This window comes from Zonotrichia leucophrys, chromosome 4A (assembly GCF_028769735.1).
Source record: "Zonotrichia leucophrys gambelii isolate GWCS_2022_RI chromosome 4A, RI_Zleu_2.0, whole genome shotgun sequence".
Taxonomy (NCBI): Eukaryota; Metazoa; Chordata; class Aves; order Passeriformes; family Passerellidae; genus Zonotrichia; species Zonotrichia leucophrys.
Genome location: NC_088174.1, coordinates 5,032,868 through 5,051,892, shown reverse-complemented (window position 1 = coordinate 5,051,892; position 19,025 = coordinate 5,032,868). Strand labels below are relative to the sequence as shown.

Below are 19,025 nucleotides of genomic sequence, written 5' to 3'. Positions count from 1 at the left end.
TCCAAGTGATGAGCCACAGAGCCTGCCTGCTTAGTGGGAAAGGTTTGAGCAAAATCCCAAATGAACATATTTTTGACCTTCCATGGGCTGTCTTCTTTATCAGCAGTGGTTTTGCCCTTTTCCCATGAAATCTGTCTAGAGGTTTGTGCTAACCTGAAGCCTGCAAAGAAATTCCTGGGGTTTTGTTCTTGTCCCAAAGCATGATCTCCCAGGAGCAGCTCCAGCACAGAGCAAAGGGTGCCAGGAGCAAACACACCCCACCAGCACAGGAGCCATGGAAATGCCTTGCTGGGCTGCCCCTGACCCGAGAGGCACTGATGGGCAGAAATGCAAACCAGAACCCTGCATGTGCTCTGGGGCTGTGACCTCAGGGAGCTCCGAGAGCTGTTCCAGGCCCCCTTTGTCTCCCTGCACCACCTGCCCTCAGCACATCCCCCTGCCCTAGGGGAGCACAATTCCTTTTGGATCAGTGCTGCCACTCCAGGATTGTCTCCAGTGAGAGAGGAGAAGGCTCAGCTGGTATCTGGAGGCTCTTGAAGGACATCATTAGAGCAGCTTGCAAGCATGAGGCTGCTCAGCCCCTGAGAGACACAAACACTCAGGGCAGAAACAAAAAGCTGTTAGATGTAAGTTCACTTAGTCTGAGATGAGTGTACTGATCCTCACAGCACACATTTATACTTTTCATATTCTTCCATATTTCTATAAATAGATCTCCTAAATAAAACAATGAAGCACTATGAAAGTTGAATGGGGATTTAAATTTCATTTTTAAACCTGAATGGTTTATCATACACACAAACCTCAGGTACCTCCCTGAAATCAAAATGATGATCTCATTAATGAGTCACAAAAAGAATGAAAAAGATTTCAAACATGCACACACACATACAGACACACACACACAGTTTGTGGCATCTGCCTATGGCACTGACACACAGAGAAAAATTTAAGGGATAGCCCTATCTTGGTCACTTATGAACTAAATTGAATTTACACTGCTTGTGAGGATGTGAAACTGTCAGCTGGAAAATTGGCAGCATGTGTAATTTCAGCTCTCTATAGCAAATGACCAAACCTTGAACACCCCAGGAAGCAGAGGAAAAAGCCTTTCAACATATATTGGGTCACAAGGAACTGCAGAATTAAAATGTTTCAGTTATTTTCATATCAGAAGCAATGTGTGTGTACCTCCACATCAATGAAGTGCTTTCATTCAGATTTTCAGAGGGATATTTTGTTTATTTTAATGTTACCCAATTACCACTTTCTCCTGTATGACCCAGTGTGCTCCCAGGGTTTGGCTGCTCCTCACCACTGCTGAGCCCTGCATGGGGACTCCACTCACCTCCTCACAGCAGGGCAGAGGAGGCTGTGAGATGGCCAAGTACCCAAGTAACTGGTGAAAACTTTGAAACTACACAAAGTCTGAAATCTTGAAACAATACCAAGACTGCCAGCAGGCTCACACCTAAAATTGATTTTCATTTTCAATTGTGAGGATATTTCTGTTGCCTGTGTTTTAATTTCCAGCCTCAGCACAGTGCTATCTACCACAAAACTAATTTTTACAAGCCCAGCCCTTCACAGCCACTTTTCCTCTAACTGACTACAAAAATCTTGCTAAGTTATGTTTGCTAAAGCACAGGACAATTGTCTGTGATGTACTTTTATCTCGAACAAAGAGAACTTTGGAAAAGACCTATTCACAAAGAAATTGTCAAGAGACAGGAGGACTCTGTTATGTTCCCCTACTTTAAAACCTAATCATAAGTTTAGGCTTGTGCACCTTGACAAATTTGTAGCTCAATGAGCAAAAGAACCTCTTTTATATTTTGCTGTCAGCATTAATACTTCAGAAAAATGGAATGCAAAGCTACTGAATTAAGATAAATTACATGCTTTTTACTTCTTCTTTTGAATTCTGATTCAGAAACTGAATTCAGGATTCTTTGACTGGAATGCATTTAAAAGTTTCTTCATCTGAAGCAGGATTTAGGAATTGCAAACTGACCAGCCTGCACTTGAGCCCTGCTTTGAATTTGAAGCTTAATCACAAACAGAAATGCCCAAATTCTTTTGTGACACTTAACACCAAAGTGAGGATGAATTCATTTAACCTATTTCATCCTCCTGAAATGAGCACAGGATTTCACCAGGCATTTCCAAGTGACTGGTAAGGCAGTTAAGAACCAGAAAACAGCAGCAATACACTTTGAGTGAGTTCTGTTTCATTCCATGCTCAGTTTTTTCCCTTGTCTGCCACATTTCTAAATTCATTTATGAAGTACAAATAGTTATGCTAAAAATGAACTAGATGCATACCAAGAGTACTTCTCTTTCTCCATTTAATGCACCCTACTGCAGAAAGCCCAAGTAAAAGGGCATCATATGCACTGGGGAGGAAATCTAACAGCATTTCAGTGCCCTGAACAGACTGTCTGGGGAGAAGGGATTCTGCCTCTATCTTCAAAAAAAAAATGGATGCAAGCAAAGGCTCTCCTGAGCCAGCAGTAGCTTCATCAAAGAGAACAAACTGAACATAAAGCCCAGATGTGCTGCACGTGCTCCCAGCTGTGATCCCAACTCAGGAGGGCACACAGGCACAGCTGCACCTGGGAGGGAAGTGCTGCCCATGGCAGCCCCCCAAAGCTCTGTGCTCCACAAAAATCCCACAGAGCAGCTGCTCACAGCTTCTTCCTAAAGACTTTGGGGTGCTGGGGAACAGCTGCAACAGCCATTGCCTTATGGAGGGCTGACAAACCATGTGCCTTGTGGAAAAGTGCTGTTTCATCTCCTTTCCAAGCTGTGCCTTGTAAGCTTCATCCTTTCAGCTGTTTGAGATCCTATCCAATGCAGAGTTAAAGATCTCCTGAGGAAGCTGGGTAGGGGTGAAGTGTTTGCACTGTACAGCAGCACAGCCACCTCCCTTGGGGTGCAGCAGAGGTCACAGTCTTCCTATTTTCCATCATCATGAGCCCAATCCTTTCCAAACAGTGCCATGAAGAGAGTGGCCTGTGTCTTTACTGCTTGGCCAGGCACCAGATTTCCTTACCAGTCTGCTGAATCAGTGAACCATGCATGAAGTAGCAACTTTATCCCTTGGACCCAAGTCCAAACCACAACTTGCTCCTCAAGGCACTGGTGCAGGCAGCCACTTCAGCACTAGCCAAAATTTCTAAGGATACGTCAGCAACATCTAAGGCAGCACAGGCAGAAATCTGCAAGTTAGCTCCAAAAATGCAAGCAGAACAGTTTTATTGCCCAGATTTTGCAATGTGATTTATACATCTCAGCCTGGGGGGTGTCTGTCAGCTCTCCCTCTGCATTCCAGCGCAACGTGGAGCACGAATTCTGTGCTGACTCTGAGCCTGTGCAAACCAAGCCCATGTGAACTTGTCCTCATGTGACTGCTTATGTATTGAATTCAGCAGCTTTCTTTCCCATGTCAAGTAGAGAGCACAGAGAGTTTAAAATAATAGTAATAATAATTTAAAAAAAATCCTAAGTTAATTGATTAAACCAAATCAAATTTCACTGTGGATTATATTACCAGGGGAAATGGAGCAGGCCTGTGACACATGAAAATTTGTTTCTAATAGATATTCTTGTTATGTTCATGAGGAGAGAAAATATATTTTCCCTATTTTATAATTTTTTGGGTTTTTCTCATTGCCTTTTCCCAAGTCAAGATTCTTCAAAATCAGTCCCTGTAGCACCCAGACATCCAGAATCATATTCCACTTCTAAAGCAGGCAAAAACTCAGGAGAAATTCAAACACCTGGAACATGCTTTTTCTTGTATACAGCACTGAAAGCAAAAACCACTTCATAAGATTCATAATTCCCATTCATAAAATAGAAATGAAATGTTAAATCTCTGTAAGACTGCATTTTAAACAAGCACAAAAGGCAACACAGCAAATGGAAGTGGTCATACAATTCTGCCCCTGCCCTCAAATGTCTTTTAAAGCACATTTAAAGAGTTCTACAAAACAAAATTTCTTCACAGAATTCTCAGTATTACAGTGTCATTTTGCCATAATTTTGTGTTTTCTTCCCTATTTTACTGCTGCTTTATTTATTGTGCTTTATCAAATTAATACGCTTGTGTCTTCTGCCTACTCCTCATTTACCTTCAAACTTGCTAGCTCAGTACCAGCAGCAGCCCAGGCTATAAAGGCTGAGCAGGAGCAGTAAATACCTGGCTGGCAGCCTGCCTCCAACCCCGTGCAGCTCCACTCAGACCATTACCAGGCCTTGAGAGAGTTCCACTGCAGCCACCGCAGCGCAGCCGTGCGCTCGGAGCTGGCCGTGCTCCCCGTGCCGGGCTGTGCTAATGCTGTTTGCTGCTCTGTTTACACTGCAGTTTTACAGCACCACTTGTCCTGGTATTGCTGTTATCAGCACATTTGACAGGGACACAAGCAGCAGTGGTGCTCTGAAAAATGACTGCTCTCACCAGCTGCAAGGAAAGGCTTCCATTTCCAGTTATTGTACTCAGGCATGCAGGCCAGGTAAATTAATTTGAGTATCCTCTTTAAAAAAAAAAATCCTAAATGAAAATTGGAGTAACACTATTATTCATTCAGACACAGTCAAGAGCCACGTTGCTTACCTATGGATATGGTCCAAACTGCAGCAATTTTCATAATGGCCTTGGTGCGGGAATTGAAGCGGCTGTGCTCAATGGGATTGCGAATTGCTACGTACCGATCAAGAGAGATGGCACAGAGATGCATAATAGATGCAGTTGAAAAGAGCACATCTAGGGAAATCCATATAGGGCACAACTGTTTAGGCAAAGGCCAAGCATAATCTGAAACATAGAGAGAAAAGAAATGAAAGGAAAAAAAGGAAAGGAAGTGATTTGGGAAGCTAGGCCATCATTTCTGAGGAACTGTTGGGATATTTTAGGTCTGTGACACCAGTAAGGGGCACGTGCATGAGGGATGGACGGGAAACCTCTCATGGGACTTCTCTATGGGAAGTTCCTGGCTCTGGACACTCCATAAACCCATAGCCAGTTCCCACACATGTGGTTTCTGTGACCAGTAACTAAAAGGCAGTGCCTGCAAATGACCATTTTTGCGCTGTTTCCCACTCTTAACCTTTCTTCCATATCTTTACAAAATCAAATATTACATTCCTTTATAACTCACTCATCACATTGTTTTCATGGATTGCAAAGAACTTTTTGGCATTAACTTGACTCAGATCCTTTCTAAAACTTCCTTGACATATCAGTCTCAGTTTCTGTCTGCTGAGGAGAAAGGTAGCAGACAGTTTTTGTGCACAGTCTAACACATAGCTAAATGACACTACTTCACCTTTTCTCCCCAGGCAGTGTGCCTTGATATCAAAGGAATACTTGCCTCCTTAAAGAGCAGCTGGGACTGAGTGGCTGGAGTTCAAAAACTGCTCTGAAGGGAGAGTGGGGTGTTATTCTTTACAGAAACTATATTAGAAAAAAGAACAAACTCAATAGTCACATCTGACTGCAGCTGGCACACAGCTCATTTGGATGCCTGCACTTATTAAACAGTTTACTCAGTGCAGAAGTGACCCAGAAAGATCCTCAAAGGCCACTGATACTTAAATCAAAGCTCAGAGAAAATTGATTTGTGAATGATATCCCCATGTCAGTGTCCAGAATGGATTGTGTGAGATCAATAACATGTTCTGCCAAGCTCTGGGCTTCTTACCAAAACAAATCAAGAGTATCTATAGCAGCTGAAAACATGAGAGACTTTATAATAATTGAATAATGAGATATTCTTGTGTCTTCATTCAGAACATGAATGTCTAAAGCAAGTTTACCCCAAGGATCAGAATCATCACTCAGTAGAATCAATGTTATATTAAGAATGGTGCAGCTCCATCCTACTGATCTCAAATGGTAAGGATGAAATATTAGTGTCAGAAATCATAGTTTGAAACAAATTACCCAGCCAAGAGAGACCCAAAATACCTTCATGCAGAAACCTGAGATTAACTGAACCAGAGTAAATTATTATGAAATGTCCCAGAGAAGCCGAGGAACCTTTCACAAAGAGCACAGCAGAATGAGATGGACACATTAGCTCATTTCACCAGTGGGAAACAAGCAGATGAAGTGCTAAGTACTCACCAAACCCACACAGCCAGACCTCACCTCTGGGGAGATAAGCCACTCATTTCAGGGAGTGTGCACCATGTCTATTAAATGGCCTGTGAGTGGACTGAAATCCACAGCAGCAAGCATTTGAGAGGTCCCTGTCAAAGGGAACTAAGTAAAGCACTTTGTGGCTGGAGCATCTTTGCTTTAAAAGGCACCTCTGCTGTACAAATGAATAGAGCTTGATTAAATATGACTCAGCCCCTTTATAACACTAGGATCAAATTCCCTGCCTCTTGCTCACTTCACACTTTGTTATAGCTGAGGACATCATTGCCATCAGCCTGCAATTGAGCTCAGAGCTGCAGCCAAGCACACTTTGGATTTTCTGGGTGATGCCTCAGTGAATGCTCTGGGGAAGAAGTCAGAAATCCTTCAAGTGGGAGCTGTGCTCCCTGCACAGCCCCAGGCTCTCACTGCCAACCCACACCAAAGCACACTTTACCCCTCAGTACTCCTCTGAGCTGCCAGAGCCAGCTTTGTGCTCAGCTGGGATGAACCAGGAGTACAAAGCCCCGAGTGCTCCCTGATGGAGAGAGCGGTCCCTGGGAGCTTGGGCAGCGTGATCATGGCTGTGCAGCAGCCTCTGCAGAGGGAACAGTGACACTGATGGCTACTCCCCACACCAGGCAGATGGCCAGGAAACCCCCAGTGTCTCCAGAAAAAGCCATCCAGCCTCCAGGCTTCCTGTGCGTGGGAGCCTCTCGGGCTGAGCCGCGCTGCTGCAGCGGGCACAGTCTGATGGCTGACATTTGCTAGACCTGCAAGAGGTTTCTACAGCAACCACCTTTCCAGCATTATTGAATGATGAACAGCCTCCCTTGCCTCTTCCTTCAAGCTTTCCAAACACTTCCAGTGGCTGATTCCCCCCTGAACAACCTCTGCTGCTGAAGTGCACTAGCACTCATCCCAGTGTGGGGACAGCAGACATCACCTCCTGCCAGCCCTGGCACAGAAACGACAGACACCAACACACCCAAGCCATGCTGCCCTCAATACTGCCCAGGCAAACTGGCAGCATGCTTTTGAGGATAAAAGTGAAATGGGAGTTCTCCTAAATCCTGTTAGTCCTCCCTCTCCCAGGGCACTCCCTTACATTTCCAACTAAACAGCCACCAGTAGACATTTTACTTTCTCAGGAAGTTTCCTAAAATGATCTGCAATAACAAAATGTCACTCCGGAAATTTGTAGAATGGCAGCTTGTAACACATCACAGTAGCTCGATTGGAAGGGCATAATATATATTCTAGCTCAAAATGTAATTATTTTTAAGTAAGCATGGTGCGTGCCTTTGAAAAACACCTACACAGCCTACAAAGCCAGTAATTTGTAAAAAAAGAAAAACAGCTTTATTCTAATTCTGTTTTGAATAAATGTACAAAACATAGGAAATGTGCCCTGTGACTGTGCCAAGATGCAAACAAGGATTAAAAAAAAAGTCTGTTAACGATGTTATACCTTTAAAACAATTTTATCCTCAGAAGCACTCTAATTACAGAGGGTAACATTTCTCTAATTTGTTCTTTTTTCTCTTATTTCATTTACAAAGAATAGCAATTACCCTATATTTAGAAGAGCAGATGACTGAGTGAAATGAATTCTTGGACCCCAGCACCTCTAAGATATAGTAATTGCATTTCCAGTGAAAAATATTCATCTCAGTCCAAATTTGGCTCCAAGAAAGAAACAGTTCTAAACACTTGCATAAGCAAAAAACCAAGTTCTTTGTAACTAACACAGATTTTTGTACCTTGAACTAATCTGAGCCCTTAAAATCCTATATTTAATGCACTGGCAGGTAGACAAGTGTAGATAGGTAGATAGGAGAGTGCTGAAGGGAATTAGATGAATGTAGCAGATCAAAACAAGTTGGTATTTCTTTACACAGCATGTAATCAAACCACAGAATTTTGCCTCCAAATATTTTGTGAGTGTAGAAATTTACACTGGCCAAATTAACAGAGAAAAGTGTACAGAAAACTATTGCAGTGATATTACTTTGAGGTCAGTGCTAGCTTCTGGTTCTGATCAGAATAAAATCAGCATGCAAAAATCCTTGCAAGAAGGAAACTTCTGCAGAATATTGCCTCAGCCTCTAGGACTGAATAGCATCTCATGGCATCTGTGGTTGATGTGGTTCCTCACAGGACACATGGGACAAACACTCATATTTAAGTCATGGTCCCCAGGTGGGATTTCATCTCCTGCCCCAGGAGGAAATAGCAAACCACAGTTCCTGTGTGTCACTGAAGAGCTGAGATGAGCACAAACTGCTGGCAGAAAAACAAAGAAACTCAAAGGCATTTTGGCATAGCCACAGACTATATCTGTGTGGAGTTAATTTGCTGTCAGATAAGAGTTCCTTACATTTTTTGTGTTTTTCATCAAGAAAGATGGCAGCTATGAAACTGAGTCACTTTTGTCAGAGCTTTATGCATATGGGTAAAAAGAGTTGCTTAGCACTGTTATTGGCATTGTTCAGTGTGCATGAGAGTCAGGATTACCAGCTACTGTAGAAGGAGGTGACTGAACAAAACACAGCAAATTGAAGCAAAATTAATTAAGTCAAATCGTAAAACAGAATTACTCCAGATTGTAGGAGAATGGTTGTACAGAAAAATAAAAAATGTCTGTTTCTTGTACATGTTCAGTACTTCTACAATCTGCTCCAGGATATCTCCTGGGAAAATCTAGTATAACACCTAGGACAAATCTGGAATAACAGCAACAAAATACCTGCTTACATAACAATAAAGTGAAGAACTCCGTAAAATTTATCTCTGTATCTTCAAGAGTTTTTCATGAGAAACTCACAGCAATCTGCATGAATCATTCTTTTTCCAGCCACAAACAGGAATTTGGAAAAGGTTTCAGCACACATTTGCTGTGTTTAGCCTTGTATGTATTGGGATGGATAAAAGGATAAAAAACATCCTTCAAAATGACACTGGAAGAAAAACTATATATTTTGTCGCAGTATGATATTTGACATATATGCACACTATATATACTATTTATGTAAAAGAAACAGAGCTAACATGTGCAAAATAAGTACTAAAGATGCTTATGTGTATTCAAAAGCCTTTTTTAACATTGTTCATTGGGTTGGCTAAAAAATAAAATATGCGTAACACTTCTCATTTTAGGCTTCTGATATTTACTGTGTTTACAATTAACTTTTAACTGCTTTGATGAATTGAATGAAGAAAGGCAGCAGTAAAGTAAATGCAGCAGTTGAGTAAATAAATCCCAGTACAAAGCAGAACCTCTCAGCAGTTAAAAAGGCAACACCCTGTGCTTGAAGCACCTTTATCATCCTGCAGCTGCCACAGGTCTGGCTCAGGCCATTCACTGACCCACTGCTCTGCAGAGTGCTCTGACCCTTGGGAAGGTCAGCAGAAAGATCCAGGAGATGCCTCAGATAATTCCCTGGGAATTCCAAAAGGAGCAGAGTGCCCCAAGCAACGACAGCCCTCACCTGGGTTTCCTTGCAGCAGCAGACAATGCAAACAGCAGCCCAGGACAGAGCCCTGCCACTTTCTGAGGGGTTTTGCTGCTTTTGAAGATTCTTTCACACATCCCAGGGAAAGCCACTGTTATGGTTTGTAGAATAAAGTTCACACTTTCTCACTGTTTTTTACCCCCACTGCACCATTGATGCAACTGAAGAAATTTGTACAAACCAGACTTTCCAGTGCTCACTTTAAAGGTTCATAGCTGCCACAGGCTTTACAAAAATAGAAAGCAATTACATCCAGTTTTAACATTATTGCATTGCATTACTCCCAAGGGAATGAAAGAATTTAAATTATTCTCTTCTCTCTCTCTTATCTAGGAAGTAAAGCATTTCTAAGTCTGAAACACCACACCAGGAAGTGTAAAGCTACGTTATCTCTTCTCTGCTAGTTTGTTTTCCTCAAATTTACATAGACAAATGACTCAGAGACATCCATATCCCTCTGAGAGTCACACACCCAAGGGTGCTGAAAATCTCCATTGTGCCCAAGAATTACAGAACATTTTGCTTGGTCCCCCACAGCCATCAGTGTTTACACTGTCCAGAGAGGGGCTCAGGGACATGCAGCCTCCTGGCTAAAGCAACAGCTGATCTCAGGGGCAGCACTGCCAGTCCTTTTGATTTCATCACCAATAGAGTGGAATTTAAAGTTTTTCCAATATAGTGAACTCCTGGGCATCAAGTTACATGAGAAATTATGTTTACCTTTAAGTTTCTAGTCTGCATTTTCCTAGAGCAAAAGAAGGCTGTCCTAAGGCTATCTGGATCCCTTAAATATCACATGTTCCAGCACAGTCAAGCACAGGGACATAACCTACACACAAAGAATGATGGTGACTTTTAGCAGAAAGACTGTTCTGCTGCAGGTTCAAAAAGGCTTGAATATCCCAAGGGGTGCTTGTCGCAGACATTTATTTATGAAAATCCTTTCTTAGGATTTTTTCTTCCTGAGAAGCTGTGAGGCCTCAGGAACAAAATGTAAACAATGATTATCTGTTGCTGTGGAATGCAACAGGTGCATCTGGGATTGGTCTTGAGTGGATGCTTGGATTTAGTGACCAGTCACAGCAGAGCTGTCTCTCTCTCTCTGTCCGAGCCAGCTGCCTTTGTTATTATTCTTTTCTGTTCTAGTCTTAGGTTAGCTAGCCTTCTGAGATGAAGCTTTTCCTTCTATTCTTTTAGTATAGTTATAATGTAATATATATATCAAAAAATAATAAACCAAGCCTTCTGAAACATGGAGTCAACATTCTCGTCTCTTCCCTCATCCAAGAACCCCTGTGACCACTGTCACAGGTGCTGAGCAGAGGATGGGCTCTCAGGTGATGGGATGGCCAAGGGAATGGAGGAGACCACCGAGCAAGAAAAGCAGGTGATGGGATCAGTGTCCAGGGAGACACTGCTGGCACCCCACGCTTGGCTTGAACATGTGGGAGTAGAGGATGCTGCTTTGCCATAGCGCAACACCACACCAACTAGGGATTTATTTGGATCTGTGCCACTGCTCACATCCAGCTGGGCTGTGACACTCTTCCTGAGCTTTGCTTTTCCCCTGAGCTGTTTGTTTTACAGCTCCTGGAGCTGTCAGCATGGAAATGGGCATGGAGCAGTGTGGACTCCTTTGGAAACCCCTCACCACCAAGGGAAACTCCAGAGCAGATGAATGCGCCTCCAAAGATATTTTGGTTCTTGTCTCACAAGTTACAGTGATTAATTGATGGGACTGTATTTTATTGCAAATTAAACAATTGCACTCACATGCTGTTATAAGAATTTTAGGTGTTAGATTTTTCTTTCTATCCAGTATTGCAATGACTTGCAGTCCTGCCAGAACGTGTAAGAAAGAAGGAAAATTAAAGCTAGAACAGATATAATTATCTGAGCTAGGGAAAGGTTGCTTGAATACCATTTAAGTACTATTGTAAATGCAAGGAGCCAACTTTCCATATACTATACTTTGAACAACCCTGTTAATAAAATGGGATGTTTGCTAAGAAGCAAACCTAGTGAATGTTGTTTTCATCCCAATGTCAGCATCTCTTCTCTAATGGAAATATAAAATTATTCTGGTGAAATTTGTCATTCCAAAACTCCATGAGTTATATTAACTTTTTCATTTATTGGCAGAGACTAAAATTATGTTTGAAGCCAGAGGATAAATTTCTAGGCTCAGCGCTGTTCTCTGCTCACAGTTGAAGCATCTGTAGCTGCATCTGGAATTTTTGCATTGAGTGATATGGACAGTTAACAGAGCAATGGCACAATTAATTGAATTGTTTCAGCAAGTTCATGTAAAGAGTTCCTTCCAGCCTTTTAACTCCAAAAGAGCAGTGATCTCTTCACACATTTCTGAGCTACATGTTCTTCATAGTAATTGATCTCAATGAAACCACTGCCTAATAAAATATCCATAACAGTAAACATTTTCTATCCACTGCTGTTCTGTATGTCAGCACAGCATCAGGAGAGCATCCTCTCCTTCAATTTCCTTCATGCAGCTCATAGATCAGCCTTCACCTGTTATTTATACACGTAATAAAGCAACAGTTGGATGAACACCACACTGTAAGTAAGCCCACAAGCAAACACAAACCTCATACAGACCTCACACATACCTTCTAAACATGAGAATATAAATATTTTCAAATAATCTGTCTCATTACAAAGTGCACAAACATGTGTCAGTAACAGGTGGTTTTCCTCGGTTCTGATGAAAATGAGAAAGATCCATTATCATAAGAAGTAGCTGCCAAAGCTTACAGATCATCTGAGGAAACTAAAATTCAGAACTGAAAATGATGTGGCATTATTCAATTACAGCTGTCTGCTGAGCAGAAGCCATCTGCTTGAACTCAGAGTTCCTAATACCAAATCAAGTTTTTAAACTCTGCCTCAATCCTAGGACTGCCTCTAGGGCTAGGGAAAGGACATAAAACCATAAAGAGGAAATTTTTTAGGCATTTGGTTTTATTTCAGCATAACCCAGTGGCAATTCAGATGTCTGTGCTATGCTGACAGCTGCCTGGGAGCCTACATGGGATTAATCCTCTTTCTCAGCTCTGGCTCCCTCCTGACAATGCAGCTGGACAAATTGGCCTCCAAATCATGGTAAAATACCTGATATCAGTAACAGATAAAATATTCCTTGGATATGAAGAGTTCCTTATTCAGAGAACACAGATCTGCCATCTTTCACTAGCCAACATTTTTATTAAATCTTCCAGGAAGATGACAAATTTGATAAGGATTTGCATACTCACTGCAAACTTTGTACTGCAAACCAGCAGTGCTGGCTTTGAGCATAGGATGCAGATGTTTGGTCTGCTCTACCTGCCATGCCCACTCAGTATTTTTCCCCTGTGTCTTGGGATATAGAGCATGATGTGAGATCTGCTGTTTGAAAAGTGTCAGTGATTTTGCCTCCCTCTTGCTTCAGGCTGCTTGATGTGCCCAGGATGTGATCCTTGTTCTGCCCCCATTCAGTGCAGCCCTGCACCTGCTCAGCCCTGTGCCAAAGCAGAGTGTAACCCACACTCAAGAGCTTTGGGGAATTTGGGGATATTGAAGGAGTTCAGTGAATCAGCTTTCCCACTCGGGACAGTGGGTTAATGCTCTGCTGCACTTCGTGCCAGTGGGAGGCACAGTTTGCTGTCTGATGAGGTCAAAAGCCAGTACAAGCAGTTGGTGAGACTGATGCTGGCAAGAAACCACTTCAGCCAAAGGAAAGAAGCCATATTTTGGTCGTGCTTAGAGATAATAATTTTCATTCTTGGTATTTCTCAGGATTTGCAGAACACATGCCACATTTAGCTTCCTCCAAGGAAGCTGATTCCTCCATCTCTGATTCTAAGTGATTATACAGCTAAGAATGCCAGTGTGAGTGTGTTCCACAGCAGCCACTGCCAAAAGCAATTATTTGGGGGTTGCTAAGAAGCCAAGAAATTCTGGTCCTCACCCTTAGTGCCATCTACTGTCCTGCTGTCACTGCATCCCTTGGGTGCACACCTCTGATACCTTGTGAAGGCTGACCTAGAACAGAGGCTAGAGGGAGTTAAATAAAGTAGAGATTTATTAAAAGGCCTCAATGGATACACCTGGGGCAGCACAAGAGCCCAGCCAGGCCTACACCCAAGATGAACCAAAATGGTCACAAAACGGACAACCAAAGTCATGGGGTCTCTCATTTTTATAAGTTCTGGGCCATTTGCATATTGGAGTTAATTGTCCAATTCCAGCTTTAGGTTATAAAGTCCCATCCTTCTTGTTTTTCTCTCTTCAGTCCACATTGTTTATGCTCTTGGGTCTGAAATTTTGATAATTTGTCCTTGGTCCCCAGCTAGAGCAGGAATTGTTTTGTCTCCCAGCTCTGCAAAGAGAGCTTACTATCCCCTAATATGAAGCTCAGAAGTACACACTAAAACAGTACGGAATCTGAAAAATATAAAAGCTGAAACCTGAGGCATCATCTCCCACTTGCAAAGCCTTCCTGCCCCTGTTCCCAGACCCCCCTAACCAAGAGTACAATTTTCATTACAGCAGAAATGTCAGGCTGGAGCTCAGCACACTGGGAACAGCACCTTCGGGGGCTCTCTCTAGGGAATAATAATAATAATGATAGGTCATTTGCTAATGAACACTGTTCCATGTGCACTAATCCCAAGGAAGTGTGTGAGCATATGAGCAAGTGTCACTTCTCTAGGAGTCTGTTGATCACCATGCACCAGCCCAGCAGAGAAATCTGTGCAGGTGCAACCTGCCCCAATTAAAATGCAGCACAAGGAAGGATCATGGGCATTCCCTGAAACAGGAGTGGAGGACAATTCTTCCTGTGTGTAAGCAAGAGACAGACATTTAACTAAAGAACTCTAACAGCAATCTAGAAAATGCCTGTATTGCTATCAGTTCTGTACTCTATAGCAATAACCTGCTGAACCATGCATGTATACAAAATATGCCCAGTCTGCACCCAGAAATGCACAGTTATCCATGAGGATTCCTGATGTGTGGTGTGGCCCAGATGAAAACTTAGAGAATTTTACTGATAACTGTCTTCTAACTGAAGAATAAGATGTAGAAATGAGAGGAAGCAAACAAGTGCCACCATAATTTAACTACTTGATCTCTTTTCAAATCTTGAACAATACCTGAAAAATATTATTTCAGTAGCCCTTATCTTCTAGCACAATGTTTCAAAGTCTGTAGTTAACATCAGTTACCTAGCAGTCCTTCTCCACTTCTTCCCCATTTTCCCATAATTCTTAGATGTTTTCTCATTTTGCCACACTATGGAAACCCTGGAGGCTTCTTTCACAGGCCTGGAAAATAATTTTCCACAAGGAGACTGGGTCTGAAAGCTTTATTGGCTGGTAATCCTGCCAGGGAGCTCATTCCTCTCAGCAGCACAGGAGGCTTTCCTGGACAGACACCCAGAGGACATGGGCAGAGACAGCAGAAAGCTCCTGCTGCAAACCCTCACCTCTGTGGTAGCAAAAATTACCAACATTAAAGGCTCATGATGCAGAGTGTGGGCAGAATCATGGCCTGGGGATGTCTCTGCATCAAGCCTTGGAGGGAAGAAGGCCTGCAGCCCTCACTTGGCATGTGGCAGTGCCTCCCTTTGCACCTGCCAAGGCCTGCAGGATAATTCCATGTTCAGCCCAGGAGCACCAGAGCCACAGGTGAGAGGGGGCTCAGCTGCTGGCCCTCCTGTAGGAGTCTCCATTCAGACTAGCTGGGAATCAGCCTCCATTATGATACGATACGATGTTCAGAGGAGGCTGGCTTGTCCCAAGGCCCTTGCTGTGAACAGGGCAGCTCACCCTGTCACAAGCACCCAAGCATCCAAAGCAGCCCTGGGGTCTGGGAAGGTTGTCTGGGAATGAGGAACAAGGCTCCTGCAGCCCTGCTCACCCCAAGCCTTCCCAGAAGAGCTGTTACACCCCAACCAGCCTGATGAAACATCATTTTAAATCATCCCTTTACTCCCAGCAGCAGATTTGTCATTTACTGTCACAATCCAACTGGTAAAACCACGTAATTTGACACTGAGGATTTCCATGATTGTAAGCTTTTTGTGCACACCTTGTTACTAGCTGAAACTGCTCATTTCTCTCAGTCTGTTATAAAAGATGAAGTTGGAATGTGATTTAACCTGAGGTTATGGTATTTTCCCACTGCAGTGCTTACAACCCATAATATGCCCACTTGTTGTCAAACTGTTGGATGAGGACACATAAGAGTCAACTCAGCACAGCTTTTCTCACAGATCCAAAGGTTTAGAAACACTTCAGACTAAGCTATCACGCGTATCTCCATCCTCACAACCTGAAATTCAGGCGGCAATCCTCAGCCAAAAAGAAAACAAACAGCCAGCAACAGTCCTGCCTGCCTTTCTGTCTCTCTCTCACAAATGATGCAAATACCCAGTTTTGAATCCTGAGAAGGATTCAAAAGAAATCTGCTGTAAACTGCAGTTCAGGACAAGTGATCCCATTTCCCATAGCAATGTTTTGGCATGTGGACCCTATTCCCCATGGGTAACATCAGAGAAAGTGCAAGTTAACCTGTGACCACCCTCTGGGTGCAGCTCTACTCCTCTGAGTTTTGCAGAAATTGTGGGCCTATTGTGAGGTCCATTCACATGAAGTAGAAGTTTAATTTAACATGGATAAATGAAGCGTGGGAGTACTGATATATTAGAAAGAATACTATTACCCAGAAAATTATAGTGGTCTCATGAGGTGGTAAAGGAAATTAAAGAAATTATATTTAGTTAAGTTATACCATTGGGGGTTTTGATAGTCTTGTTTTTGCTTTGTAATCAAGTGCAACATTATTTTATTATCATGGTTATACTATTATTACTGTGTAATCTTGCACTTGATTACAAATCAAACCCAGTGATAACTACAATAATAAAATAATGTGTTAACATAATAATCTAGCTAAACATAATAAAATAGGTGCTGTTCATCAGGCACAGTCAAGGGAGGGGACTGTCCCACTCTGCTCTCACCTTGAGTGCTGGGGACAGCTCTGGGTGCCACAAGAAGAGGAGACTGAGGACAGACCTCGCTGGGGTCTGCAGTTCCTCATAAAGGGAGGAGGAGAAGCAGACACTGATCCCTTCTCTGGTGACCAGAGACAGGACCCAAGGAATGGCCTGAAGCCATCAGGGCAGGGTTAGGATGGAAATTAGGACAAGATTCTTCACCCAGAGGGTTGTTGGGCACTGGAAGGGGCTGCCCAGGGAAGTGAACACAGCCCCAAGCCTGAGAGATCTCGTTGGGAACAATGCTCTCAGGCACATGGTGGGATTTTTGGGGCTTCCCATGCAAGGCCAGGAGGTGGACTCAATCATCCTTGAGGGTCCTTTCCAACTCATAGGATATTCCATGATTCTAAAATTCTAATTGTTGTCTAAAATTTCACAAACACAAATGAATAATATTAGTGCTATAGAACAATTAGCTATTCCCAAAGTACAAGAGGCACGTATCAATATAGAGTAGAAAATCCTGGAAAAATCATTATGGAAAGTAGATAAAGTATGGTGTAAAAGTTATATTTCAAGGACTTCACCCTGAAAGTTGTTTTTCCTGTATTCATGCTTGTCAACATCAACTTACTGTGTTCTATCAATCAATTAATCTTGTTCTGCTGCTGTGCATCCTGGATGGACACAGACAGTTGGATTTGAATGAGAAAGTGACTCACTGCTCTTGGCTTCTCCTGAGTTAAAATGTAAATCTCCCTTTCTGTTAATTTCAAATTGACTGATCAGAAGAAACCAACAAAAGTCCAACCAGCAAATTCAAAATTTTACCCAACAAATCCAACAATTAGATAGTGGAGAGAGAAGTAATTCCCATTCAGAACAAGTGCAAAGGCAGAAGGGCAGAGCTCAGCTGCCTCCCAGCCCCAGCCATCAATATTCACAGGTGTCAGATATTGTATTTGCTGGGAACGTCCTTAAAGGCAGGAATGATGAATCTGACTCCATGTTCTCAGAAGGCTAATTTATGACTTTATAATGCTATATTGTATTAAAGAATACTATAGTAACTATACTAAAGAATACAGAAAGGGCACTTACAGAATGCTATAAAGATAATAATGAAAACTCATTACTCTCTCCAGAGGCCCAACACAGCTTGGCCCTGATTGGCCAAAGAGTCCAAACAACTCACACCAGAATCCAATGAAACAATCACTTGTGGGTAAACAATCTCCAAACACATTCCACATGAGAACAACACAGTTGAAGCAAATGAGATAAGAATTGTTTTCCTTTTCTCTGAGGCTTCTTGGCTTCCCAGGAGAAAAATCCTGGGTGAAGGATTTTTTTCAGAGAATGTGAATGCCACAGACACATTTACAGGCTCCTGCATCCCAAACAGGTCCACTGAAAGCCTGTCATGCAATTCCATATCTCAGCAACACCAAGACCTTTCCATGCAGCTGCTGCCTCTGATTGAGGATGGAAATAGACGTTTATAAAAACAAGCAAAACACCCCAATCTTACCAAAAATAAACACGTTGCAAAACAAATTATACATCAGAGGATGGAGAGGTGTTGGTCTGAATAACAACTGGTCTGTCCTGATAACTCCAGCACTGCAGGAGAACTGAGGCTCCCACCAATGTGTCAACAGGAATGGAAATCAAGCCACCCAAAAAAACAACCATGAGTCAACAGAGCCTTATCAGCCACCCTGCCTTGCCCATCAAATCCCACACCTAAGAGCTGATAGAGGAACACTTCATGTTTGTATATTACTGATTGAACTTTCTAGTCCTGAACCTTTTTCATCTAGGAAGGCAGACAGCATCTTGGGTGAGAGATTCACTCAGTGAACCCACGGCTCTCCCTGTGCTTATCAGACTGCCTGCAGGAAGAGTAAACTTTTCCAACAAGAAAACTTGTTACGAGCAGAAAACGCGGAGTGGAAAAATGGAATGTATCTTTGAAACGAATGCATGAAATCCAAATTTTGACACAGCGCATATTTTTAATCACAGCCTAGGCTCCATGACAGGTTCATGCACAAATTCCCCTCATGCCATTAGCATCTTTAATGAGAATTTTGGCAGAATAGCCAGTAAGGATCCATTTGGTTCCTCTTGTAAATTGTCCATTCAGGAAAAGACTGGATTTTGTCAATGAGGCAGTGTGCAAAATAGTGCAAGGCTGAACAATTGTCACGTGGCCATCTTCCATCTATGTAATTTTCATTTCATTTCCATGCAAGCAGATGAATTACAAAGAGCCTGTTTCCCAGCATGTGCTGATAAAACACAAAGTAGGAACTTACTGCTACTTTTACTGTTATGTGTCAGGGAAGTGAAG

The 19,025-nt window shown here is 42.6% G+C and overlaps 1 protein-coding gene across 5 annotated transcripts in view; it reads right to left on the bottom strand.

Annotated features, from left to right (window-relative positions):
* The window catches only part of HTR2C (5-hydroxytryptamine receptor 2C), a 220,992-nt gene that overhangs the window by 10,163 nt on the left and 191,804 nt on the right, over positions 1–19,025 (bottom strand). For 4 of the 5 annotated variants that reach the window (XM_064713220.1, XM_064713218.1, XM_064713221.1 and 1 more), the window contains exon 4: positions 4,619–4,819. The exons of the other annotated variant lie outside the window; for it this stretch is intronic. In XM_064713220.1, coding sequence (XP_064569290.1) covers positions 4,619–4,819 — 201 coding nt within the window. The remainder of the gene's footprint in view (positions 1–4,618; positions 4,820–19,025) is intronic. 5 annotated transcript variants of the gene reach the window in all.